We start from the raw sequence: 26,467 nt of genomic DNA, 5'->3' as shown, positions 1-26,467 counted from the left end.
TTTAAAGGCTAAATATTTTAAAAATTATGACGTGTTGGAGGCAAACTGGGGTTATGACCCTAGTTACACATGGAGGAGTATGTGGGGTGCCTAATCCCTCCTCCTTGAGGGGTTGAAGTGGCGGGTTGGTAATGGTTGTGATATTTCGGTTTGGGACAATGCATGGTTGCCGGGTAATTCTGCTATTTGTGTGCCTTCTCCTCTGCCTCATAGCAACATGGCGTTGAGGGTGTCGGATTTAATTGACCATGTGAGTCGATCTTGGCGTGTGGATGTAATTCAAGAGAATTTTAGTGCTGCGGATCAGGCTTCGATTCTTCTTATTCCCTTATCATGTCGTTCTCTTAGAGATGCAATGTATTGATGGCCTTCTAAAAATGGGGAGTTCAATGTTCGTTCGGCTTATTGGTTTGGAAAGCAGGGTTCGTCAGTGGCACAATCAAATGATAATGTATGGAAAATTATATGGAATATTAGAGGACCCCCCAAGCTTGCTCACTTCCTTTGGAGGGCTTGCAAGGGGTTCCTTGCGGTGAGTGAACTGCATTATTGACATATGATCGGTGATAAGACTTGTTCAATTTGTGGGAATGGAGATGAGACGATTATACATGCTTCTTTTGAGTGTAATGCGACTGTAGAGATATGGACAGCTAGTAATTTTACCTCAATTATTTTGCAAGCACCATCTCTGAGTTTTGAGGACTGATTAGGATGGCTAGCGTCGAAGGTTTCGAGTGAGGAGCTGAAATCAATGGCCACACTAATGTGGGCAGCTTGGTGGTGTAGGAACAAGTCCGTATTTGAGCAAGTAAGTGTGTGTGCGGTGAGTGTTGCTGCGAATCTGTCCAAATCAGTGAGCAAATATGGAGAGTATGCAGCTTGAGTTTTTATGGGTCAGCAGCCGTGTGTTCAGCCTTCTGTGGGAGCGTGGCAATATCCTTTGGTGGGTGTGATTAAAATTAATTGTGATGCCTATGTGGGAAGTGTGACAGGTCTTGGTGTGGTGTTGCGAGATGCAGGGGGCAGAATACTTGCTGCCGCTGTTCGTCAGGAGCAAGGGGGTTGGGCGTCTGATCTAGCGGAAACCGCGACTTGCAGGTTTGGTTTACAGGTGGCTACTTGGCTGGGATACTCATGTGTTCAATTAGAAAGTGATGATGCTAATATTGTCCAAGGGATTAGAAGGAAGCCAGGAGGTTTCAATCCTTTAAGTATGATGATTGATGATGTTTGTTCTCTCTCTAAGCTTTTTTGATGTTTTTTTCGGTATCTCATGTTAAGAGGGCGGGTAATACTTTGACTCACCATGTAGCTCGGTGGGACTCTAGAGGTTGTAATGAATTTCTTTGTCTAGGTCCGTTTCCTCAAAGTCTCTTAACTTTGGCGGAAATTGATCTCCTTTAATGATATTTCCTGCAGGTGGTTTCAAAAAAAAAAAAAAATTGATAAGCTTGATTTTTTATTTTTTTATTTTTTGGGTTTTTGTTTTTATATATTTTGAAGGAGAGTGTATTTAAATTATTTATTTATTTTTTAAGTATATAATGTTAGAGCTTAGAGTATATTGGACTAGGGGTTTTTAACAAGGCACAGGTTCAGAATTTACCCCCATTGACAACCACAATTCGACAAGAAGCTGCCGGAAAAATACAGAGCATACCACTGCAAGTTTTCCCAACAGTACAATCGAGGTGAAAAAAAAGTGATTTTTCTGAAAACCCACAAAATAAAATACTCTGTAAAAACAAACAGAAAAACCCTCAAAAGCGTATAAACTAAGCCAATTATAATTCTTCGACAATCCAACCCAAATTTATGCATACTGATTTAGCTATTCTTCAACTCGAGGACGCTCAGCAACCTTGCACTGACGTTCCAATGGCGGAATCTACTGTCAACAGCCGCACCAGAGACCTCGACCGCCTTCTGCTGCGCGCCGGCCATCTCGTCGATCCTAACTTTCAACCCAGTATTGAGGTTTGTTTTTCTCTCACCCCTTTTAATTTTGTGATCGATAAGTTTTGATTTTGGTTTAGGCATTTTTACAAACAGTTGGTGTGCGTAAAGGTTTTGACTTTGTTTTCTTTGATGGGGTTGGTTTAATTTTTGTGGGTTTTGATTGAATTTTGCAGGTGAAGAATTATATTCAGGATACTGCTAGAGTTTTGGTGGTTGGTGCTGGTGGATTAGGATGTGAATTGTTAAAGGACTTGGCTTTATCGGGTTTTAAGAACCTTGATGTTATTGATATGGACCGTATTGAAGTTACCAATCTCAATCGTCAATTTCTATTCAGGTTTATATTTTTATTCATAATTCTCAACTTTATTTGATGTTTTTAATTTAATTCTGTTGTGGGTTTTGTTATTAGTTTGATGGAATTAGAATGCTTTCTTTTGAGTGCATTAGTTGTGTTGGAATTAATATTTACTGGGCAGGTATAGGTGTAAGACTACAATTAGGAAATGATAGGTTCGTAGGGGGGGGGGGGGGGAAGATAACAAATTATACACTTCTTGCTGAAAAATTGAGGTTTATGATCTTTGGTATTTCCATTGCCATTTGCATCAACACATTTTCATTTGAGTTCCATGATAGTGAGAAAGGTTCAGTGTCTGATGCGGGGATAAACTGAATCCCGTGATTCATAGTTTGCATAATTGCTCACAATAGGCTTTTAATGTATGATTATGCTACCAATGACAAATTCAAAACTTATATCTTCCATATTCGTCAGAAGCTCCTGCCCCTTTCAAGGTAGAAGAATGTGTAATCACTGTAATGACTTTAAATGCTGGAGCGAACAATTATCTGTTTCATGAATAGGCTATACATTAAAGGTGTCAAACCGCCCAAGATTAGGCTCCCTTTTCTAGATTTTTCCTCGCTCCCTTAGGCATTTAGCAGGGCTAAAGAGAGAGATCGAAGGGGAGTCCTAGCGGTATACTACACTTGAAAAGCTTTGTCTCGCACTGATAGTATTAGTTTAGACTCCAAGGCCTTTACGAGTGGAACCTTCTCACTCATAATTTTGGACTTAGTCTTTGACTCAAAAGCAGAGCTTATCTACGACAAGTCTCTAATGGGCAGCAATTGGTTGATAAACCGGAAGCATTGAGGAAAGCCCAGGACTCCCATGCCTATTTGGATCATTAGTCAACTTCTTTCTCTCAATTTTATCGGCTCAATTGGTTTTGAATTACATGACTAGGTCTGGTTAAAATCCTGGGATTGTGAATTATGTGACTAGGTATAGTTAAACTCTTGGGATATCAATGCAATTCAAGTAAATCATTGGATGTTGTGTGGATACTTGTTTAGATTTAAGTGAACGTAGAGTCCTTACAATTAAGGCACACAATTAGCTTTAGGGTAAAAGGTTTCTCAACCTCAAAAATATGCAATGAAGTCTATTGATGGTTGTGTAGAAACCTAGTTTCTTTCTTTCTACAAACTGTAGTTTGGGTACACAACAAACTGCTAGAGATCAGCTCAGGCCTCCTATTTTGGTCACATACGCAAGGAAGAAGCAGGGCAAGGGGAGTGGAATCAGTTAAGCAAGCCAAGGGTAGAAGAGTCTTTAATGCAATAATTCTGTTAAGAAAGTTTGTTATGGATTAAGGGGAATCTTTAGGCAAGTGTTGAGCTGGCTTAGTCTATATTAGGGGGGAATAATCTGCTGTAATGATCATGCTATTCTGTTAATTGAGTGTGATTAACTCTGGGAGAGCCCTTTCCTCTCAAATGAAAGGTGTATTGGATGCTCATTGTTGAATATCAATACATACTATCTTCTTCCTTCTCTTATCTACTCTCTCTAATCAGTTTTCCTTTCTTACAAATTCTTACAGTATAACCGAATTCATAGCAAATTGGTATCAGAGCAATCGATCTTACCTGTGCAAGTTATGGCTCGACTAACTCATGCGCAGCGTTTGGATTTGCTCGAGCAAGAGATTGCCGGAGTGCCGTCGCAGGTGGCTCATGAGGTTAGCTCGGCGTTAGCTGCATTTCGAGCTGATATCGTAGCTCAAATCGCTGCAATTCAGGAGAAGTCGCGTTCAGAGCCCCGCCCTGAGCCCCGGACTGTCGCGGCGAATGGGCCACCATACCAGTGGGACAACCCATTTGCGGGAACACCATCTCAGGTGGCTGGAGGAGGTGGTGAGCAAGGAGGTCAGTCTAATTGGAGGTTGCGGAAGTTGGATTTACCCTTGTTTGATGGAACCAATCCGGATGGGTGGATTCTCAGGGCGGAGAGGTTTTTCCATTTCTACAGACTATCGGCCGATGACCAGCTGGAGGCGGCGATTGTTGTGCTAGAGGGCGACGCCTTGCTCTGGTATCAATGGGAGCAAGGAGACACCCTCTCCTGTCGTGGGAGGCGTTGAAGAAGGTGATACTTCGCCGCTTTCGCACCACCGCCACTGGCACCCTCCACGAGCAGTGGCTCGCTCATCACCAATCTGGAACAGTGGCGGATTATCGGAGGAGATTCATTGAACTCCTTGCTCCGATCGAAGGAGTTCCAGAAGAAATCGCGAAAGGCCAATACTAAACGGGTTGAAGGAAGAAATTAAGGTGGAGGTTCGGATCCTTGACCCGACTACGTTGGACCAGGCAATGGAGTTATCTGGGCGGATCGAGGAAAAGTTGCGTTTGGGCCCAAGTCCCAGATCTGTTGGACAGCTACCCACTTGGAGAACCCCGTTCCCTTCGACCCGACCCGTTTCCTCTACACAAATCCAGCCTTACCAGACCCCAAACACGATCCCAGCTCACTCAAACTCCACCTCACCTCACCCAAACACTAGCCGCTACAACCCTAAACCCACCGGAGAGATACGGCGGTTGTCGGAGACCGAACTTCAGCACAAGCGCGAGCAGGGGCTCTGTTTTCGTTGTGATGAAAAATGGAACATCAACCACCGCTGTCCGCGGCGTGGGTTGAGTGTTCTCTTGACTGTGGGGGAGGGTGACGACTTTGAGGAGGCGGATGAGATTGAACCTAGGGAGATGCCAGCGGTAGACCCACAACCTTCTCACGAAACCACACCTCTTCCCTCTTCCGACACAATCCCTGGTGTCTCTTTTAGCTCGGTGATGGGAATAACCAATCCAAGAACCATGCGCATGGCAGGGACGGTGAATGGCCAAGCCGTGGTGGTGATGATTGACCCAGGTGCCACGCATAATTTTATTTCCACCATCGCCGCTCAAAAATTGGGGATTCCTCCGTCAGATTCTAAGAGTTTTGCTGTGACTTTGGGCACCGGTGAGGCGGTGCAAGGGGAGGGGGTGTGTAAGGCGGTGTTATTGGAAGTTCAGGGCCTCTCAATAGTGGAAGATTTCCTTCTCCTTCCTCTGGGAAATTCTGATCTAATTTTGGGTCTTCAATGGCTCGAAAAATTGGGCACTATCGCTACCAACTGGAAGACACAATTGATGAAGTTCCAGTTGGGTGATCAGACGGTCACATTGCAGGGGGATCACTCTCTTGGTCGTTCTGGAATTTCGCTGAAGGCTATAATGAAGACATTGCAGAAAGAGGGGTATGGGTTTTTGGTGGAATTAAATCATTTGGTGGGGGAATTTTCTGGGAATACACCTTCAGATGAGGCGCCACAATTCTTACAGCAGATCCTTCATGAGTTCTCTGAGGTGTTTGCAATGCCGGAAGGGCTGCCTCCCCAACGCTCAATTGAGCACTCAATCATCTTGAAGGAAGGCACGAACCCCATTAGTGTCCGACCTTATAGATACTCGCAAAGCCAGAAAGATGAGATCGAACGTTTGGTACATGATATGCTCACGGCAGGTATCATTCAACCTTCTTCTAGTCCTTATTCTAGCCCCGTGTTGTTGGTTAAAAAACGGGATAGGTCTTGGCGTTTCTGTGTTGACTATAGGGCCTTAAACAAATGTACTGTTCCTGATAAATTCCCAATTCCCATTATTGATGAACTTTTGGATGAATTGTATGGCGCTTGTGTTTTTTCTAAATTGGACCTTAAGTCGGGGTATCATCAGATTCGTGTCCGCGAGGAGGATGTGAATAAAACTGCATTTCGTACCCACGAAGGACATTACGAATTTCTAGTAATGCCTTTCGGGCTAACGAATGCCCCTGCCACTTTTCAGTCATTGATGAATGCGGTTTTCAGACCTTTCCTTCGCAAGTTCGTTTTGGTGTTTTTTGATGATGTGTTGGTTTATAGTAAGTCTAAGGAGGAACATGTGAGGCACTTGGAGGAAGTCTTAAGGGTGCTTCATTCTCACAGGTTGTATGCAAACCGCAAGAAGTGCGATTTTGGGCAGGAGCGTGTGGCTTATTTAGGCCACATTATCTCTGGCCGTGGTGTGGAAGTTGACCAGAGTAAAATTCAAGCAATGTTGGAGTGGCCTCGTCCAAGAAATTTGAAGGAACTTCGGGGATTTTTGGGATTGACAGGGTATTATCGGAAATTCATCCAAAATTATGCTCACATTGCTCATCCCTTAACTGAGCAGCTTAAGAAGGATAATTATGGTTGGTGTGCAGCAGCTACTCAAGCTTTTGTCGCTCTTAAGGAGGCTATGACAAAGGCTCCTATCCTTGCTTTACCCGATTTCTCACAACCTTTTATTCTGGAAACCGATGCTTGTGGTCAAGGTGTGGGTGCGGTTCTGCTGCAATGTGGGCATCCCATTGCTTATTTCAGTAAGTTACTTGGACCCCGGGCTTGGTCCAAGCCTATATACGAAAAAGAGTTGATGGCAATCGTGTTGGCTGTTGAAAAGTGGCGCCACTATCTTTTGGGAAGGCATTTCATTGTGCGCACTGACCAAAAGAGTTTGAAATTTCTGTTGGAGCAAAGAGAGGTGGGTCAAGCCTACCAAAAATGGGTGGGTAAGCTTTTGGGCTACACTTTTGATATTCACTATAAACCCGGCTCAAGCAACGTGGTGGCTGATGCTTTGTCTCGTGAATTACTTCCCCACATTACTTGTGCTACAATGACTTCTTCTTGTGGGGTGCCGTGGGCTACATTCCAAGCTCATATTAACAAGGACCCTTTGATTTGTAAGCTGACAGACAACATCAGGCAGGGACTTAAGGTTCCTAAATGGTTTGCCTTGGACAATGATGTTCTTAAGTATAAAGGTCGGGTTGCTATTCCCAAACACTCGGCTCTCACTTCAGCCTTGCTTAAGGAGTACCATGACTCACCTATTGGGGGCCATTCGGGGGATTTTCGCACTTATCAACGACTTGCTGCTGAATGGTATTGGTTGGGGATGCGGAAGGATGTTACCCGTTATGTGCAAGCTTGTCTTGTTTGTCAGCAAAATAAGACTTCTTCTCTTACTCCCTTGGGTCTTTTGCAGCCTTTACCTATTCCGGAGAGAGTTTGGGAGGACATTTCATTAGATTTTATTGAAGGGCTTCCAAAATCTGCTGGGTGGGACACTATCTTGGTGGTAGTGGACAGACTTTCGAAGTATGGTCACTTTATTCTTCTTAAACACCCATTTTCTGCTCCTATGGTGGCCCAAGTTTTCATTAAGGAAGTAGTAAGGTTGCACGGGATTCCTTCTACTATAGTGTCGGATAGAGATAAAGTCTTTTTGAGTATCTTTTGGAACGAGCTCTTCAAGTTACAAGGGACACAATTGGCAAGAAGCACAGCTTATCATCCCCAATCTGACGGGCAAACTGAGGTGCTCAATAAGGGTGTCGAGTCCTACCTCCGTTGCTTTATTAATGGGAAGCCCCGTTCTTGGTCTGCTTGGATTCCTTGGGCAGAGTACTGCTATAATACTTCTTTTCATACGGCTACAAATTTTACCCCCTTCAAGATTCTCTATGGTCGGGATCCACCTCACCTTGTTCGTTATTCTACGGGTAGTACTGCAGTTGCCTCGGTGGAGGAGCAATTGTTGGAACGTGATGCGGTTCTAGATGAGCTGCAGTTTCATTTGGTTAGGGCACAAGAGTTCATGCGCTACTATGAGAACAAAGGAAGACGCGAAGGGCATTTTGAGGTAGGGGACTTGGTGTTTCTTAAGCTACAACCTTACCGTCAGCAATCTGTGGGTCAGAGGTTCAATCAGAAATTATCTCCCAGGTTTTATGGTCCCTATCCTGTGGTCAAGAGAGTGGGTGAGGTCGCTTATCAGTTGCTGCTGCCTGAGGGGTCAAAAATACACCCTGTTTTTCATTGCTCACAGCTCAAGAAGTCAGTTGGACAAGGTCACACACCATCTCCTTTGCCTTCTCAGTTGACTGCTGACTTGATCCTTGAGGTGCAACCTGAATCTGTCCTGGGGATTAGAAACAGTCAGCAAGGAGCTCTCACTTTGGACGAGGTACTCATTAAGTGGCAGCATCTCACACACACTGAAGCAACATGGGAACCCTTTGATGATATTGTGGCTCGTTTTCCAGATTTCCACCTTGAGGACAAGGTGAATCTTCTTGGGGGAGGTATTGCTAGAGATCAGCTCAGGCCTCCTATTTTGGTCACATACGCAAGGAAGAAGCAGGGCAAGGGGAGTGGAATCAGTTAAGCAAGCCAAGGGTAGAAGAGTCTTTAATGCAATAATTCTGTTAAGAAAGTTTGTTATGGATTAAGGGGAATCTTTAGGCAAGTGTTGAGCTGGCTTAGTCTATATTAGGGGGGAATAATCTGCTGTAATGATCATGCTATTTTGTTAATTGAGTGTGATTAACTCTGGGAGAGCCCTTTCCTCTCAAATGAAAGGTGTATTGGATGCTCATTGTTGAATATCAATACATACTATCTTCTTCCTTCTCTTATCTACTCTCTCTAATCAGTTTTCCTTTCTTACAAATTCTTACAGTATAACCGAATTCATAGCACAAACCTTAATGACCAAATCACTAGATTGACATTTGGAGGAGGGGGTGGTCACATCGATAATGAATATACTTTGACAACAAATGCACATATAAAAAAGGCATGAATATCTATTTAACCAAAAAAATTGGTCAGCAATTGGTTATTGAGGTCCGTGTATAGTACTTTTTGCCCTTTTATTTTAATTCTTATATATATTTTTTGTATTCACACCTTTTTCCTTTGTACAACACTCACTCTCTTACTTTCCCTTTGTCTTACTCTCGTCTCATCATTTGGCGTGGAGAATATGCACGGAAAGGGGCGATTGAGTAGGATTTTGGATGAAAGTGGTAGTTATGAAAATTGTATTAATGGAATAATAGGTGTAATGAGTTAAAGTTAGAAGAATGTATGTAATAACAAAAGATAGGCTTACTAAAGTTGTGCTCTATTGACTTAATCCAAACAAATTTTGTTTCATTCTTCATTGTATCTTAGTTAATTAACAGTATGCTAACCCCCTTTTTTTTTTTTTAATTATTTTATATATATTTACGAAACCTTTGTTCTTTTATTATTGCAACAATTGCTTGTGGATTGGCTGCACAGATTTTAAGAAAGGAATTAGGGGGAGTTTCGGATAAAAAGATCCATGTGATTGTAAAAGAGAAGAGAAGTACAAGTGGGTTTTGGGTAAGGACAAACCTGTAAGTTATATTGTGAACACATACCAAAAGTAGAATTATTTCCATAGTTTTGAAACTTCCTAAATGAAATAAGTTGCAATGATAAAAGAATTGTGGAAGTATATATGTTAAAAGTTATTAGAGGCAACTCGAATCTTCACAATCAATCAATCAATCAATCAATCAAAGCCTTAATCCCAAAAGTGGGGTCGGCTAACATGAACCAAATTTGATTATTCCGTGTAGTCATCAACATAAATCTTTCTCCTCCATCCCTTACGATCCAAAACTTCATCCTCACGTAAATCCATGCACTTCATATCCTTCCTCACTCCTTCCAACCAAGTCATCTTTGGTCTCCCTCTTCCTCGTTTAATCCCTCCATGGTCCCACTCTTCCACTCTTCGCACCGGTGCACCCTCGGGTCTCCGTCTTACATGTCCAAACCAACGCAGACGATTTTCCCTTAATTTATCTACAATGCCCGCCACACCTACTTTCTTGCGAATAACCTCATTTCTGATTCTATCTCTTAAAGTGTTTCCACACATCCACCTTAACATGCGCATTTCCGTAACCTCCATCTTTTTAATATGCTCTTTCTTAGAAGCCCAACATTCTGTACCATAGAGCAACACTGGTCTTATGGCAGTCCTGTAGAATTTTCCCTTCAACTTTAAGGGAATGCTGCGGTCGCATAGCACTCCCGTGGCCGCTCTCCATTTAAGCCACCCTGACTTAATCCTGTGGGTCACGTCTTGATCAATGTCACCATTCTTCTGGATGATCGACCCTAGGTACTTAAAACATTCACTCATGGTCAAATCCTTTCCATCCAAACTCACCACTTCATTGCTTGTCCCCCTCTGAGTGCCAAAACGACATACCAAATATTCAGTCTTACTCCGACTTAGCTTAAACCCTCTAGATTCCAACCTTTGCCTCCATTGCTCCAACTTGACATTAACCCCATCCTTAGTCTCATCCACCAAAACGATATCATCTGCGAACAGCATACACCATGGAACCTCATCTTGAATTGGTCTAGTTAATTCGTCTAGAACCGTTGCAAAAAGAAAAGGGCTTAATGCAGACCCTTGATGCAATCCGATTGTAATAGGGAAATCTTTTGTCAACCCTCCGCATGTCCTCACATTTGTTGACACATCCCGATACATATCCTTAACTAGGTCTACATACCTTCGTGGGATACCTTTCTTCAACATTGCCCACCAAAGTATCTCTCTTGGCACCTTGTCATATGCCTTCTCTAAATCAATAAAGACCATATGAAGATCTTTCTTCTTTACCCTATAAAACTCCATCATTTGTCTTATCAAATGGATTGCCTCCATAGTAGATCTCCCAGGCATAAAACCAAATTGGTTATCTGAAATGCTTGTGCATGCCCTCAACCTTTGTTCAATCACCCTTTCCCACAACTTCATAGTATGGCTCATAAGCTTAATTCCTCGATAGTTAGAACAATCTTGAGCGTCTCCTTTGTTTTTATAAACCGGGACCAAGGTGCTCTTCCTCCAATCTTGTGGGATCCTTGTAGCCGTCCATATCTTGTTGAAAAGGTTTGTTAACCAATCAATACCAATCTTACCCAAACACCTCCACACCTCTATCGGTACCCCATCAGGGCCAACCGCCTTCTTAGGTTTCATCTTCCTCAGTGCAATCTCCACCTCTACTCTCCTAATCCTTCGCACATACTCCATGTTGATTTCTTCATCACTCATAGAGGTATCTCCTATCACAACTCCATTACTTCCATTAAATAATTCATCGAAGTACCCCTTCCACCTGTCCTTGATGCCCTCCTCTTGCACTAGGACCATTTGGTTCTTATCTTTGACACACTTCACCATGCCAATATCCTTCCTTGCCTCTTGTCTTCTCTTTGCCATCTTATAAATGATCCTTTCTCCCTCCTTGGAATCAAGCTTTTCATAAACCTCCTGATATGCCTTTTCTTTTGCTTGGCGAACAGCTGCCTTTGCCTTACTCTTAGCCTCCTTATACGCTGCAAAGGTTTCATCACTCCTACATTTTCCTAAGGCTTGATAGCATTCCCTTTTTTGCTTAATTACTGCTTTCACCTCTTCATTCCACCACGAAGTATCTCTCTGTACCGAAGTTCTTCCCCTTACTTCCCCTAAGACCTCTTTGGCCACTCTTAGGAAACAGTTCTTCATTCGTAACCAGGTCATGTCCGGATCCACCTCTCCATCCCAATCCGCTTCTTCAATTACCTTTTCTGTAAAAACCTTAGCTTTTGCATCCCTTAGGGTCCACCATCTTATCCTTGGTTCTTCTTGTCTAACTTTTTTCTTCGCCTTCTCTTTCAGACGAATAGTCATTACCAATAGCCGGTGTTGGGTGACCACACTCTCCCCTGGGATAACCTTACAGTTTATGCAACTTTGTCTATCTATGCTCCTTGTGAGCAGGAAGTCTATTTGAGTTGCATTTGCTCCATTCCGAAAAGTTATCAAGTGTGAATCCCTCTTCTTAAACCAAGTATTAGCCAAAATTAAATCATATGATTGGGCAAAATCCATAATAGCTTCACCACCGGCGTCCCTCTGCCCATACCCAAAGCCTCCATGGACACTCTCATAGCCATCTCGGCTCGCCCCAACGTGCCCATTTAGATCCCCTCCAATATATAACTTCTCTGAGTGGTGGACACCCTGCACCACCTCGTCTAGGTCCTCCCAAAATTGTCGTTTCTCTTCTGCATCTAAACCCACTTGGGGAGCATAAGCACTGATAACATTCACAATCTCCTTGCCACATAGCAACTTCAGCCTTATCAACCTATCGTTCTTCCGATAGACCTCGATCACCTCTTTTGCCAACCTCTCATCGAGAACCACACCAACTCCGTTCCTAGCTCCACCATTCCTTGTTCTGTGGCTCGTTTCTTGCCCAACATACCATACCTTATACCCCAAAACCAAGCCTCGAGCTCCTTCTCCTGTCCATCTTGTCTCTTGGAGGCACATGATGTTCACGCGTCGTCTTTTCATTACTTCTACCAATTCTGCTGATTTTCCCGTAAGAGACCCCACATTCCAAGAACCAATCCGCAAACTAAATTCTTTTCTCCCACGCTCCCTCCTGATCCCAACTCCAAGTCCTTGATTATTTGACACCACAATTGGGCAATATGGCGCGTCGCTTCTGGGCGACGACCTAGCAACCCTTACATACTTATCACTGCACCCGGGTCTGGGAAGTGCAGCGCGTCGCTCAGTAGGGAACGCCCCAATGGCACGCCCTTGCTCATTTGACACCACACTCGGGCAATGTGGCGCGTCGCTTCTGGGCGACGACCTAGCAACCCTTGCATACTTATCACTACACCCGGGTCTAGGAAGTGCAGCGCGTCGCTGAGTAGGGAACGCCCCCACGAAAATATCTGTTTGGCTCATGTCATGGGATGTGACGAAGTTTTATACTGGCTGTCACTGGCCTACCGTAACCCTCCTCCTTTATCCAGGCTTGGGACTGGCAGCGGGAAACCCACAATCTCTCTAATTAATCAATTGGCAAAGTGGTAAGAGAGATTTTGTATTTGCTAGATATCTTGGCAATCCTTCTTGATTAAAAATGCTCTATTGCAGTTTTATAGGACTTGTTATGTTATACAAGTATTGTTAATAGTGCAAATTGTAGCTTATCTATCTCTGCATACATGCTGTGATTATTATCTTGTTGTAGCCATGTCGACACCACTGACCAAGCATGTACATGTAATACGTAGTGGAGTCCTTGAGGAGAAAGAAGCCTCAGTTTTGTAGAGAGAAACCTAGGAGTGAACGATTGCAGATGAAAGGCAGATTTTCCATTTTTTTTTTTTTAAAAGGCCAGTTGAGGGTCAATCTACCCTTAATTAGGGTCATGTGCTAACAAATAAGTCTCTACTTATCTCTTTTTTTCTTCACCTTCTGCTTTTGTCTGAGAGCTGATTCCATTACCCTTTATAGCTATATACTCATTTATTTTTCCCTTTGAAATGAGTTGTGACCTACTAACTAGTTTTCTTTATTTCCCCTTACATAAATAACACAATGTGAGATTTTCTTTTTTTCTTATCATTTCACTTTCAAAAAAAAAAAGTCATTCTTGTCTCTACAGTCCAAATGTAATATTTTGATACTTCTCAAAAGTGTGTTTGCATTCTTTAATTTTTTACTTTCCCGTATCCAATACTTAACCTGTGTTTGAGTTTAAGTATCATAGCATACACATGCTCCATGATTGTGTGCCCACAGTCCACACCACCCTCCGTTTTAAGAGGTTAACTTGACAGTAGATACTAGTTATTCAAAAGCAAGGGATGAGAAAAAAAGACATAACAATAACAATAACCATAACAATAACAAAAACCCATTAACAATAACAATAACAATTAAAAGGAAGAAAAAAAAAAGTAGGAGTGGAGACAGTAAAAGGAGATAGATGTAATTAAAAAACAATAGAATATTTTCAGTAAAATGAAGTGATGCACTTAATAAATGGTTGACTAGAGAATGTACTCCTTTTGCTCTCACATTGTGCCCCACATTACTTTGGGTTCTTTGCTCTCTTTTGAATTTAGTGTTAGATAGCGGGTAGCCTAAGGGGCTATGTTACTGGCACCCAAATTGGATTAGACTGTGTGTGAATTTAGTGGATGTTTGTTTAATGCATAATGGGCTTTTAGACACGACATACGTGTATGTTTCTACGATTTTGGTCCAAAATGAAGTACCAAGTGTCCATATAATGTTGGAGCGTTTGAGGATTTAAAATATGTTTGAGGTGGAATAAAGAGTTCAAGTGACATAGATGGTGGATAGGCAAAAACTAGTCTATAACTTCTTGTTGCTTAAACCTAGTTAGATGAAATAATATACTTCTGATTTTTTTTCCCTCTGGTTTATTGGTCCTTATAGATTATTCTGGCTTGGAGTCATAGACTAAGGCCCTAATCTTTTCCCACTATTTTCACATATAGAGGAAAAATAAGTTCTATTAATTTTAATAAGCTCTTATAAATTAAACTCTGTAAAGTGAAAATTAGGCGAATACTAAATAGCTTAGTTTTGAAAAGCGCTAAAAGTGCACCTGCTTTTGGATAAATGGCGTGTATCAAATCTCAAAAAACCACGATAAGCACATTTTGTTTTTGAAACAACATACTTAATATATAATTAATGTTTAAATTGACAAAAGAAAGCAAAATTTGTTACCAAAATACCTCTAAGTGAAAAAGTACATACTATGGACTTAAAGGGAGAAACAAAATCTTACTATCAACATGAAAAATTGTTAGAGAGAAAAGCATTAGATAGAAAACCAAACATTGTAGCTCTTCAAACTTGTTAGGCGATCTACGCATCAGTAATTTATATCATGAATATTATCATTAACACAATATATTCACGATAGATTAAATTATAAGCTTAGAGGCTTCATTAACCCACTTCATGTCAAGTCCTCACCATCATACACAAAATCATCATCATTGTCACCTATTCTCCCAATTAGCCACTCATTACTTTCATCAATCTTATTTAATAGAATGGGATCAATGGTGTCTTTTCATGTGTATCGGTACAACAAAGCTGTGATAAAGACCATGTCATCAATCGACTTTGTGACAAATTGGTTTGTCTTCTTTATGTTGTGAAAAATAAGATTCTAAGTTACATCAACCAATGAAATATTATCATATTTTTAAGTAAATTGACAAAAGGCTACTTACAAGCCGAAAAGCTCCTCGGTTTTTCTCACAGCTAGTAGCTCTCCAAGTCCTAAGAACCTTTGTCACAAAAATTTTGTGGTTGAGACTTGAATATCTATAGCAAGACCACCACTTTGATATTGAAAGTATAGTAAAAAGTTAATCTTTGTGTACCTTTTGAAATGATAGAACTTCGATTTCCTATATAAACTTGTAAAGATGATTTGGTGTTCCTTTGTCTTATTGTCATATTATAGACAAAGAGACCTTTCTCAACTTCCTCACAATGTACTTGATTGGGATTATCACACCGCAGTGCACTTCCACTTTGATCAGCTCATGGTCTTTGGAGCTAGAATTTTATTGAGTAAATTGTTGTGTAGATGGGGTCTGTTAGGAATTTTTAAAAATGAGAAAAAAAAAAGAGAAAAAATGGCAGGTTTAAAGTTCATTTAATGATAAGAGATGTGAGAGGAAAGAGATAATAAAGAGTGGGGACTATGGGCGGAGAGAAATATAATAAATACCAATAGAAGATTTCTAAAAAATAAGGGATCGTTTTAAAAAGGTCAATGCACCTTATAAAACGTAGAGAGTATAGAATTTCGGATTTAGATAATATCTGACTTGTGCAAAGATTGATGAAGTAGATAGTTCCAGCCTTTGACTAATGTAAAGATTTGGGCAAGCTATGTTTGACTATGAGTTCATTTGTAGTGTGTCATGTAAGTACCAACTATAGAACTTGCTTCTCTTCCCAAGAATCGCTTACTTTCATGAAGAGCACTCCTCAAGTTACTTTTGTAAAGGCCCCTACTTATTTATAGAGATACTAGAAGACTTTTTTATTTTTTTTTATTTTTAATGTGGTTACGTTCTCCTCTTCACTTGAAATTTTTTAAAGCTGATTGAACATTTGAACATAAATCTTTTTTGGACTTGTTTGAACATTTTTGACTTTCTCTGAGAGTGATCCTACTGAACTACTTAATCGATATGAACTCATATAACTTATTTGAATGTTTACTATTGTTGAACTTTAAAAATAATTATCGAAAACTTAAAATTTTGGGAGAAAATATGAACGAATTTAATTGAATTTTGCATGCTTATGTGTGTTGGACTTTTTAGTTTTAGTGAGCAAGCAAAATATCACGGCTAGGGTCCTAATCAACTAGGGCACATAGGCTGTCTACCTCGATAGTCCCTTAAGAACTTGATGATGTTGACAATACCATAACGCTCTTTATAACAATCTATATGAAAGTTGAGAAATCCTTGATTTAAAGGTTTGAGAAGTGAAATAGACTTTAAATATATTGGATAGGGAGAGGCATATATTTATTGGACAATGGAGAGAGAAGCATATTAACACATTGACCTCTTCTCAGGTAGAACCAGAATTCTTATATTAGGGTGCCAAAATCAATTTTTTTTTTAGTTCCACAATATATTTTCCATTTCTCGTTAGATAGATACAACTTTATGAAATAAAATAAATTCTTCTATTATTAAAAAAAAGAGAAATTATCAATGGTAGCTATATATAATTGCAGATTCTCAATGGTAGCCAAATTTTTTCAATAATCTCAAAAATAGCATTAATATCCTAATTAGTCTCTAATATAGCTATTTAAGTAAATCTAACCTTCTTGTAAAAATAAGCAAATCTAATCTAATCAACCTAAAATCATTAACCATTGTGAAATAAATTTCCCTCCTAAACAGTAAGCACGATTTCCCTCTTAAAGTTTAGGTTATGTGAAATTGTGAAGTTTGATGAGAATTCTGTCCAAAATCCATAATTTCCCACATGAATTCCTAACTTCACAACTCACAAGAACCTTCAATTCATTGAAATTATAAACCTCCATTGATAGAACCTACAATTAAGGAAACACATACACAATTTGATAGTGAAAAATTGAAGAATAGGGCACATCATATAGTGAAAAATAGAAGAATAGGGCACATCATATAAGCCACTGTCGAATTTAAAATTACATCCTACTTCACTTAGATTTACATTCTATAGACTAGAAAGTCAAGAGATGCATTTAATCAAGGGTACTTTAGTGGATTATAACTTTATTTGACTATGGTTAATGGTTTGAAGTTAATTAGGTCGAATTTACTTAAATATACCTATATTAGAGACTAATTAAAATACTAATGCTATTTTTGAGATTATTGTAAAAAATTGGCTACCATTGAGAATCTGCAATTGTATATAGCTACCATTGAGTATTTCCTTTCTTCTAACTATAATACGTATGTATAACTTCTTCAGACTATATATAGTAATATTGTTCTATCACTTCGTATTTGTATATCACTACAAACATACTGATGGGATTATTTATTCAATAAAAGAAGTAATTAAATTCCCAAAATGTCCACTAGCAAATAATGTGAGCATGGGGTAGGTAGTAGCTTAGGTAGTGATGTGCTTGTGCAAAAGAATAGAGGGATAAAAAAAAATGCAACAACAAGAATCGAACTGTAGACCTGCGGAAATGAAGAAACCCCTTAAATCTCTCATTTGTTAAACCAACTGAGCTGTGATGCAAATACATTACATAAAGGAAAAATTAATTATTATACTGAATCAAGGGGGTGGCCATGGCCTACCCCAGCCCACCCCCCCCCCCCCCCCCGATTCCGCCCCTGCATCTTCTAATGGGTTTTTCTTTAATGTCCGAGCATTTTTTAGTATAATAATAGAATTCATGTTTGTCTATTGTGGTAGATGTCATTGAGAAAATGACTGTATCTATTCTCCCTCTCTAGTTGCGAACCTTCTCTTTGCTTCTCAGCCATGGCCCATGAATATAAACCTTAAATAATCACTTGGAAAACAGAACCTGATTAGAGTGGACTTCATGTGTAATAATGAAACAAAATGACAGAAAGGCCTTTATAAAATAGGTTACCTATGTATGTAGAATTTATAGGAGACAGTGCGGTTTTATTACACTATTTCACTACTTAGTGACATGAATCTTTGCTTATATAGTGCTTTGATCCTTTATATTCCTTCGTTACTTAATTTTCCTAATCTGTAATATTCTTAAGACACATTCCTTATATAGTGATTTGATCCTGTATATTCCTTCGTTACTTAATTTTCCTGATTTGTAATATTCTTAAGCCATCCTTGTTTTTTAGGGGCTAGGGCTGGTTAATAAGCTTACATTGATCTACATTAATATCTCCTTGTTGGGTAACGTTAGCTGACCAGTCTGTTGTTAGTTAATTGCTTGCAATTTTATGCTTATATGTGGAACTTTGATAAATATAATTACAAATGTGATAAATGGATAATAACAAAACGTACGACTCTTAACATAGAATAGTATGTAGCTTTATATCACATGTTAACTTTGGAGCTGAACTAGTAGATAAAGTGAATTGCAGCTTGAGGATTCTTTTATGTGCTGAAAGTTAAACCTGTATATTTGGTTAGAATTGCACAATCAAGTTGGCAGACTCAGCCACTTTTCACTGTCCAGATAGAATAACTGTGTTGGAAAAATATTTGAGTTTAAGCATTCAGGCTGAAATATGCTGGAAATAATTGTACAATATTATCTCTTCCTAATGTTTCTCCTAAAGCTGCTTTTGTTTTGCTTATTATCTTATGTTGATAATTGAATTATGTCCAATCTCTGTTCTAGGAGGGGGCAATACAGATGATAAACAAGGCCTTATATTAATACGCACTTGTAATAACAGTTAAGTCTATGAATTCTTTCGAATTAAAATATTTAATTCATCTCCTTTCTACTCAGGCTTGAAGATGTGGGGAAGCCGAAGGCTGAGGTTGCTGCAAAACGTGTAATGGAAAGAGTTAGTGGTGTCAAAATTGTTCCACACTTTTGTCGGATAGAGGATAAGAATATTGATTTCTACAATGATTTCATCATAATCGTTCTTGGGCTAGACTCTGTTGAAGCAAGGAGCTATATAAATTCAGTAGCTTGCAGTTTTCTAGGTATGCCCCTTTCATCTTTGCATTTTTTATCTGCTCACAGAAGATTTAACAGCTACCTTGCTATGCTGACTTTTTTTTTCCCCACTCTTGTATATGCTGATTGTAATTATGTATTTGTTTGTTGTACCTTCCTTTCTACCCAAATCTCGAACTCTGATAATGAGATCAAAATCTTATGATATTCTTATTCCTATCTAATTATAGGAAATGGTTAGGTACTTGTTGAAGATTATGTTATTAATAAAAATTATTTTGGATTATATTCTAGATGAACCCTTTTATTGAATTTTCTTTGATATTAGAGGAGAAGGTACAAAGTCAAATCTCTTTGTAAGAGGTAATCAATCATGAAAGCCTTGGGCTGGAGTACATACATATGGAACACAAAAGAAAATGTATCTCAGATACTACATATTCAGCTTTCAGGAGTGGAAAGGAAATGAGATTATAGTTGGCTAGGGCTAGCCTTTGTAGTTATCATGCTCCATCATGTTTCTGTTTCTGTGATAGTTTGGCCTCCTATTCTTTCATGATAGCTGTTGTCTTAATCACGCTACAATAATTATCTAACTGCAGCTTATAAATGTCATGTTGCTATTTGTTTATAAGGAAAGTGGGCTCTGTAATGTCGGAAATTGGTATGTATAGAAACCTGCACAGCTACCATATTAATGAAAAGGCTGAGAAATTTAGCAAGTGTGATGGTTCAGGAAAGTCATTTTGTTGATTTTTAACATTGAGTGTGACCCTTATTTTGGGACGAAGGCTTTGTTGTTGTTGTTGTGGCCCTTAATTTGTTGGGCATTTAACTCAATTTATTTTGTTGTTCTCTGCTGCTGAATTTTAAAGTCTCTTCTATAAAGACAAGTGGTGGATAATTAATATAGTTTGAAATTCTCTTGCTTCCTGAAGTCCACTTTTGGAAGAATTCTTCTGATGGTTGCTTACTGGTCATCAACGTCTATATATACTTGCTGGAGTTTATTTGTGGCCTATTTCTCTAATGTGATGTTTTTGCTTCTTAATACCTATGCTTATAGTGGCGATTTTTGTTGCTACAGAGTATGATGAGAATGAAATTCCGATAGATGAAACTGTTAAGCCTATGGTGGATGGTGGAACTGAAGGTTTTAAGGGTCATGCTAGAGTAATCATACCAGGAATAACACCTTGTTTTGAATGTACCATCTGGCTTTTCCCTCCTCAAGTCAAGTTTCCGTTATGCACTCTTGCAGAGACGCCTAGAACTGCTGCTCATTGTATAGAATATGCCCATCTAATTAAATGGGATGAGGTTGTTAACTTATTCTTTCTCATCTTTTGTGTCTTTGTACTCCACCTCACGATTTTGTTGGTGTAATTGGACATTTTGATCACTGTGCAGATTCATAGTGGCAAAACTTTTGATCCTGATGATCCTGAAGATATGCAATGGGTCTACAAAGAGGTAGTTTAGGTGTAGCCATTTTTTAATTGATTAGAGATTATATCTCTTCTTTTGTTTGATCTTTCTTGTACTTTGTAGGCTCTCAAGCGTGCTGAGCTTTTTGGCATTCCTGGAGTCACATATTCTCTGACACAGGTATGTGGGCCTTTAAAGGAAGGAAGAGCGGGAAGAAAAAGGAAGGGAAGGGAGAAGTCTAGCTTCTTTACCCCTTTTCTATAGTGTTACTTTTCTTTTGTTTATGTTGCTCGAAATGAATCATTTGGTATATTCTATGCCTTAGTTTTTAACAGGACCACAGTAAAAAAATAAAAATTTACCCGGTATATCCATTCTCCACTGTCTCTGTATGTCCTTTTTTTAAGTTTATTGCCGAGTGACAACTACTCACTATTGTCTCCAACCCTTTTTCCCTGTGAAAAATATGGAAGTGGCTGCCCACTAAAAAGGAGCTTTGATTTTTTGTATGGTTCATCAATTTGTGATGACACCTTCCTGTCTCGTTAAATTAGACTTGTTTTTTGAGGAACTGCAATTTTAAAATGTATTAATTATCTCCCCCTCCTCGCTCAAAAAAGGAGCCTTTGGTGTTGACATCAGTATTGTGTTTATGTGTAACTGGTATTTGCTCTAATTATTTTCAGGGAGTTGTAAAAAATATCATACCAGCTATTGCTTCAACTAATGCTATTATATCAGCTGCTTGCACACTAGAAACACTGAAGATTGTATCTGGATGCAGTAAAACCTTGTCCAATTATTTGACGTGCGTTCTACATTCCCCTTTTTTTCTAATTATATTTTTGTGTTCAATTTATTGAATTACATGTGTCTTACTTGTAACATGTTATGATTATTTCAGGTTCAATGGTGTTGAAGGTCTACACACTAAAGTGACGAAATTTGAGAAGGATGTCGACTGTATTGTTTGTGGTCCTGGAGTTCGTATGGAGTTGGATACTTCTTGCACTCTGCAGAAGGTTTATTCAAAATATTTTTCATCACCTTTAAGACTTTCCTTTACTGTGAATTTCATGATGTTGGGTTCCATGTCTTTATTGTGTGACTGTCTGAATGCTGATGTGATGGCTTCCATAAGTTCCATTAGTCAATGGGACAGTTAAGGTTATTCTCCCATTTGCATACCCACTTAGAAGTTTCATAGTGCCATCCACAATGTGTACAAACCCCACATATTGGTGGCTGCAAAACAGAATACAGATCTGCCTCACTACCTGTTTGAAAATCTGTTACTCATCCATCCGTCCACCTGCTCTAATTATAGAATACAATATCTAATTTCCACCATAATCCAATAGGAACAAAAAAATTGCATAAGCTGTGCAATTCATGCATATCATGGTGTACGAGCTCTTGCTTTGGTTATGATCTATTAGTATGCTTCAATACCATAAAAATAAGGTCAGGTAACTGGGTGTGAGGTACTTAAATTCATTATTTAATACCTGACTTACCCACATAGCTTCCCAAATATGGTGCAATATCCCTATGGAAAGTGACCTTGTGTTAGCTCTAGATTGTTTATGTGTACCTAGGTCCCAGTTTTTTCATTAATGTTGGTAGAAGATGAAAGAAGACTTAATCGAGGAATATTACAAGTTTTTATAGATGGGATGTAGTTTAGAGGAAGAGGTTTTTATTAAGAATTTAGTTGAATTATTTGTCTCACTATTGCGGGTTCTATCTTTGACAATCTTAAAAGTTGATAGTCCCTTTATGAAGGGTAGACATATTTTGGATTCGTTCTTGTGGCTGATTAGGTGGTAAATGATGCTAAATTGACGGAGCATGCCTATGAGGGTCATATTATTGAATAAGTTAAAATTAATGTAGATTAGATAATGGCATAGAAGTATTGAATCTTGGTGGAGGAACTGGATAAGTGGCTGCTTTTTCTCACTTGTCAGTTGGTCTTAGTGAAGGAGAGAGTTTCTTTGGGGCATAACACGGAGGAATTCTCATTATATTTCCCTTTTTGATTATTTATCTTCCAAATCAATTTTCTTGCTAAGGTGGAGATGTTTGTTTGGTTTACCAATGTGCATTGTCAGGTTTTATGCTCAAAAGCATCTCTCAATCTTGTTGGGATTTTGGTTGTTTTGAGTACTGACATCAATCAAGGAAAATCGTGTATCCTTTAGCTGTTAAGCCTCCTTTTATTGATCCCCTAACGGATTTTGAAGTCACCAAGAACCTGTTGCTTACCTTGTTTCTTGTAGTGGTTGTAGAGGAACTAGGATTAGAAACAGAGGTGGGGTTATCTTATGGGTTAGCCATTAATATTGTAAGCTTACTTCTTGGTGGTTTGGTTTTTGGGGAAAAAGAAGAAATGGTGGGGAAATCGTTATGGTGACATCCACTCATACTGGGTTCCTTGTGGCATAATGAAAAGCTATTATGGACTTTTGCTTGCAGAAATTTTTCAGTCATGGGAACTTGTATCCCAGCTAGTTTCTGTTAACTAATGATTAACGGTAGTGCTGGGATAGTTAATGAAATTGATTTTGATGGTTCCTTAATTTTTTTCCTTTCTCCTTTACGATGCTTAGTTTTTTAAAGGTTATATCTTGTGCAGTTTTAATTACTGGAAATTGTCTCCCCCTTTTTTTTAATTAATATATGTGTGTGTGGATTATGAGTATCTTTTTTCTTTGGACCAAATTGTTTCCCTACCTTTTGATATAACTCTTATAAATAATGTTTGGACAATTTATTTACCTATTTGCCCTCAATAATGTTAAAACTCTTAAGTATGCGGACATTTAAACCCCTTCTACCATTAATTTTATTTTTATACGAGTATTAATATAATTCACTCTACTATTGAACCACTTTTATTAGAATAAATAATTCATTCACTTGTCCCAATTTCACAATATAATTATATCATCCAAAAACTCTTTACACTATGTATCCACACACGTTATGCATTTTATATAGGAAAGGAGGGAATAGTGTGCCGAATATCCAAGTTTTGCCTATTGTTTGGGACTTCTCCATATGAGAATTTTTTTTATGAATTGCATCTCAAGTTGGAAATATTAATAGGTTTATATGAAGTTCAGTTTTCACCAGTATATTGCATCAATGATACAAATTCTACACTTTTTTAATCAATTGATGTAATGAATACTTTTAATTAATCACCATTGAACTGTAAAAGTGTAAAAACATAATTAGATCTGTGATCTTTGTGTTTGACCTTTGACTTTCTGTGATAAACGCATTACAAGAGCAAAAACATAAATGTGCCCAAAAACAAGTTTCGAAGACATCAACGTATTTTTAGTATTATTTTGATAACATCTGCTCCCTCTTTTTATTTATTTATTATTTTTGTATGTATCCATTTTTTGGGGATTGAGGAAAATGTGGTGTTGGATAGGGTGGTGTGGAGGGAGAAAATTCACATCAACAAAATGTCGTGATTATATATATGCTTTATATATTTATTTTCATATTTAGTTTTATTAAGAAGCCCACTAATGTTTTATAAACTGTATTGTTATCCTTTATTAAAGTTTGCCAAACCTTTATGTTTTTTTTACTTAAACGTTTTAACTACTCTTTTAAAACTTTCTTGAATTTTATCCTTGGTTCTCGTTTAAAACTCCCCCTAATCTTTCTTGAATGCGCTTTTGTTTGCTCACTGCACTCACCTTTTTCAAACTCTTTCAAATGATGATTTTTATGTCCTTTTCTTGTATCGTAAGATCCCTTATGACGATTCATGTTAGCTGACCCAAACCATTTTGGGACTAAGGCTTTGCTGTTGTTGTTGTACCCATTTTTTTTTATTTATTTTTTTTTATCACATTTTCAGTATTCTTTCATTATTATCAATATCTTTATTTCCTTACTATCAAAGTTGTAAAAGTTACTTTTTAAAAACTACATATTTAGCAGATTTTAACCTGACCCCACTTGGCTATGTATTTCCTTGTATATTGGTGAGAATTTGTGAAGAATATAGTAAATGTGTACATCTTTTGGAAACAGAAGGAGTACAAACTTTGACTTATCATTTGAATAGGACAGTTCTAGATGGAGTGATTAGTTCTTTTTCACGCAATAAAATTGCAAGGGTTATGAATGTATGATCATGCTTGTCCGTAGAGTGGATTAACTGTTAACTTGTGCACTGGCATTGTCTAGCACAAACCATGAACATTTCTGTTTGGTCTTGGAACCTGTCACTAAATTGCTTGATCAAAGGAAGAGGGGGGGATATTGTGATTAGGTTCTACTCAGTATTGTTCCTTCCCTTTGCTGTCTTGTTGTATCTTGAAATAGGTGCTTGGGATAAACTTTTTCTCATGGTTCTATGGTGCAACAGTTCCTTGAACAACTCGAGAAGCATCCAAAGCTGCATCTGTCAAAAGTCAGTGTGATTTTCGAAGGGCAAAACCTGTACATGCAGGGACCACTCGAACAGGAGACGCGATCAAATCTATCAAAAACATTATTTGACTTGATGGGAAGAGTTCCCAGTGGCACTGTTCATGTGAATGGCACATCTAGCAAGAACGACAAAAAAACATCTGGATTAAGAAAATTACGTGTTTTTTTCAAGGGAGCCGATGGAATGACAGATATGGATACCGCTGGTGGTGCATAGTTACATTGATTCTATATGGTAGATACTATGTGAACTATATTAATCTTGTTACCATCCTCTTCCTGCCCTAAATTCAATTTTTGTCCATGATCGATGTAATCGGGACCCTATTTGGAGCCCTGACCATCATTTTTTGGCTGGGTAGAGTTTATGCTTGGGGGTGGTACTTAACTACTTTTCTGCCATTTTACTCTTAGAAGGGGTTGATTTCGTAGCTGCTTAATCTGTATGCTGTTTCACGGAAAGAGCCTGAAGGAAAGAGCCTGAAGTAGGTTGGTTCTTCCGTAATGTTGCTGGAACAGCCTTTAGCTGCTTGTTGCATTTCCTTCTAAAGTAGTGGGACTAGTGAACATCTGATCAAAAAACTCATCAACTAGATTGATATATGTACATCATTTTGGTACTTGTTTGAGCTGTTTTTAATAATTTTAGCAGTTGTTTCTCTTTGCTGCACTGTGTCAGATGCTTTTGAGTTCTGCCTGGACTCATGGAGCTTCATTGAGGTTTTGGATTCTAGAGAAGATGGGAGTTATTTCGACAGGGTGTTTTATTTTTCTTTTGAAAATTTAAAAGGAAAGGAACTTAATTAGCGGCCATTTGATTGGGAGTATTCATCAAAGGGAAAGGAAATGAATTGTTCTTATTCCCTTTGATGTTTGTTAGGCCTTTTTTTCCCATTCCCATTCCCTTTCACGTAATAAAAATAATACATTACAATCATTAATTCATAATACATTTAGTATTGATCATATAGTTTTTATCTATTTTTCATGTTATTTTATTTTATATTTTAATTTTTTTAATATACAATAATTAATTTATTTAATTTAAAAATTATATAAATATTAAAATGCGGTTTATTGGTATTTTGGTTTATAATTTTGCAAAACCAAACCAAAACATAAAATATATTTACAAAAAAATCGAAACCAAACCGTAATTTCATAAACCGTAAGCTAAACCAAACTGCTAAAATACGTTTTGATCTGGTCTGGTTACAGTCTAGATCAAATTGTGTACAGACCTAACCACTATACCTTCCTTCTCCCTAACCCCACCATCGAACCACTCAGCAACCGCTCCCCCCCCCCACCCATGTCGCCCCTTTCCCTTCT

General features: G+C 38.6%; 1 protein-coding gene across 1 annotated transcript; it reads left to right on the top strand.

The window, feature by feature from the left end:
- The first annotated feature begins 1,583 nt into the window (after positions 1-1,583).
- LOC145608221 (NEDD8-activating enzyme E1 catalytic subunit-like) lies at positions 1,584-25,800 on the top strand. Its single transcript, XM_081663835.1, has 9 exons — positions 1,584-1,980; positions 2,136-2,299; positions 19,067-19,269; positions 20,331-20,563; positions 20,654-20,716; positions 20,795-20,851; positions 21,358-21,479; positions 21,576-21,693; positions 25,071-25,800. The coding sequence occupies exons 1-9, from the start codon at positions 1,819-1,821 to the stop codon at positions 25,350-25,352; spliced, it is 1,404 nt and encodes a 467-aa protein (XP_081519961.1). The 5' UTR covers positions 1,584-1,818; the 3' UTR covers positions 25,353-25,800.
- The last annotated feature ends 667 nt before the right edge of the window (positions 25,801-26,467 follow it).

The sequence above is a fragment of the Chenopodium album genome, chromosome 23 (genome assembly GCF_948465745.1).
Source record: "Chenopodium album chromosome 23, dcCheAlbu1.1, whole genome shotgun sequence".
Taxonomy (NCBI): Eukaryota; Viridiplantae; Streptophyta; class Magnoliopsida; order Caryophyllales; family Amaranthaceae; genus Chenopodium; species Chenopodium album.
This window is presented reverse-complemented; position numbering and strand designations above follow the sequence as displayed.

What these genes read in the sequence shown, in the direction of transcription:
- LOC145608221 (XM_081663835.1), top strand. Translation starts at nt 1,819, where the DNA reads ATGCATACTGATTTAGCTATTCTTCAACTCGAGGACGCTCAGCAACCT. An exon ending in AGTAGCTTGCAGTTTTCTAG is followed by an intron (nt 19,270 to 20,330) that starts GTATGCCCCTTT and finishes TTGTTGCTACAG; the next exon opens with AGTATGATGAGAATGAAATT. An exon ending in TGCAATGGGTCTACAAAGAG is followed by an intron (nt 20,717 to 20,794) that starts GTAGTTTAGGTG and finishes TGTACTTTGTAG; the next exon opens with GCTCTCAAGCGTGCTGAGCT.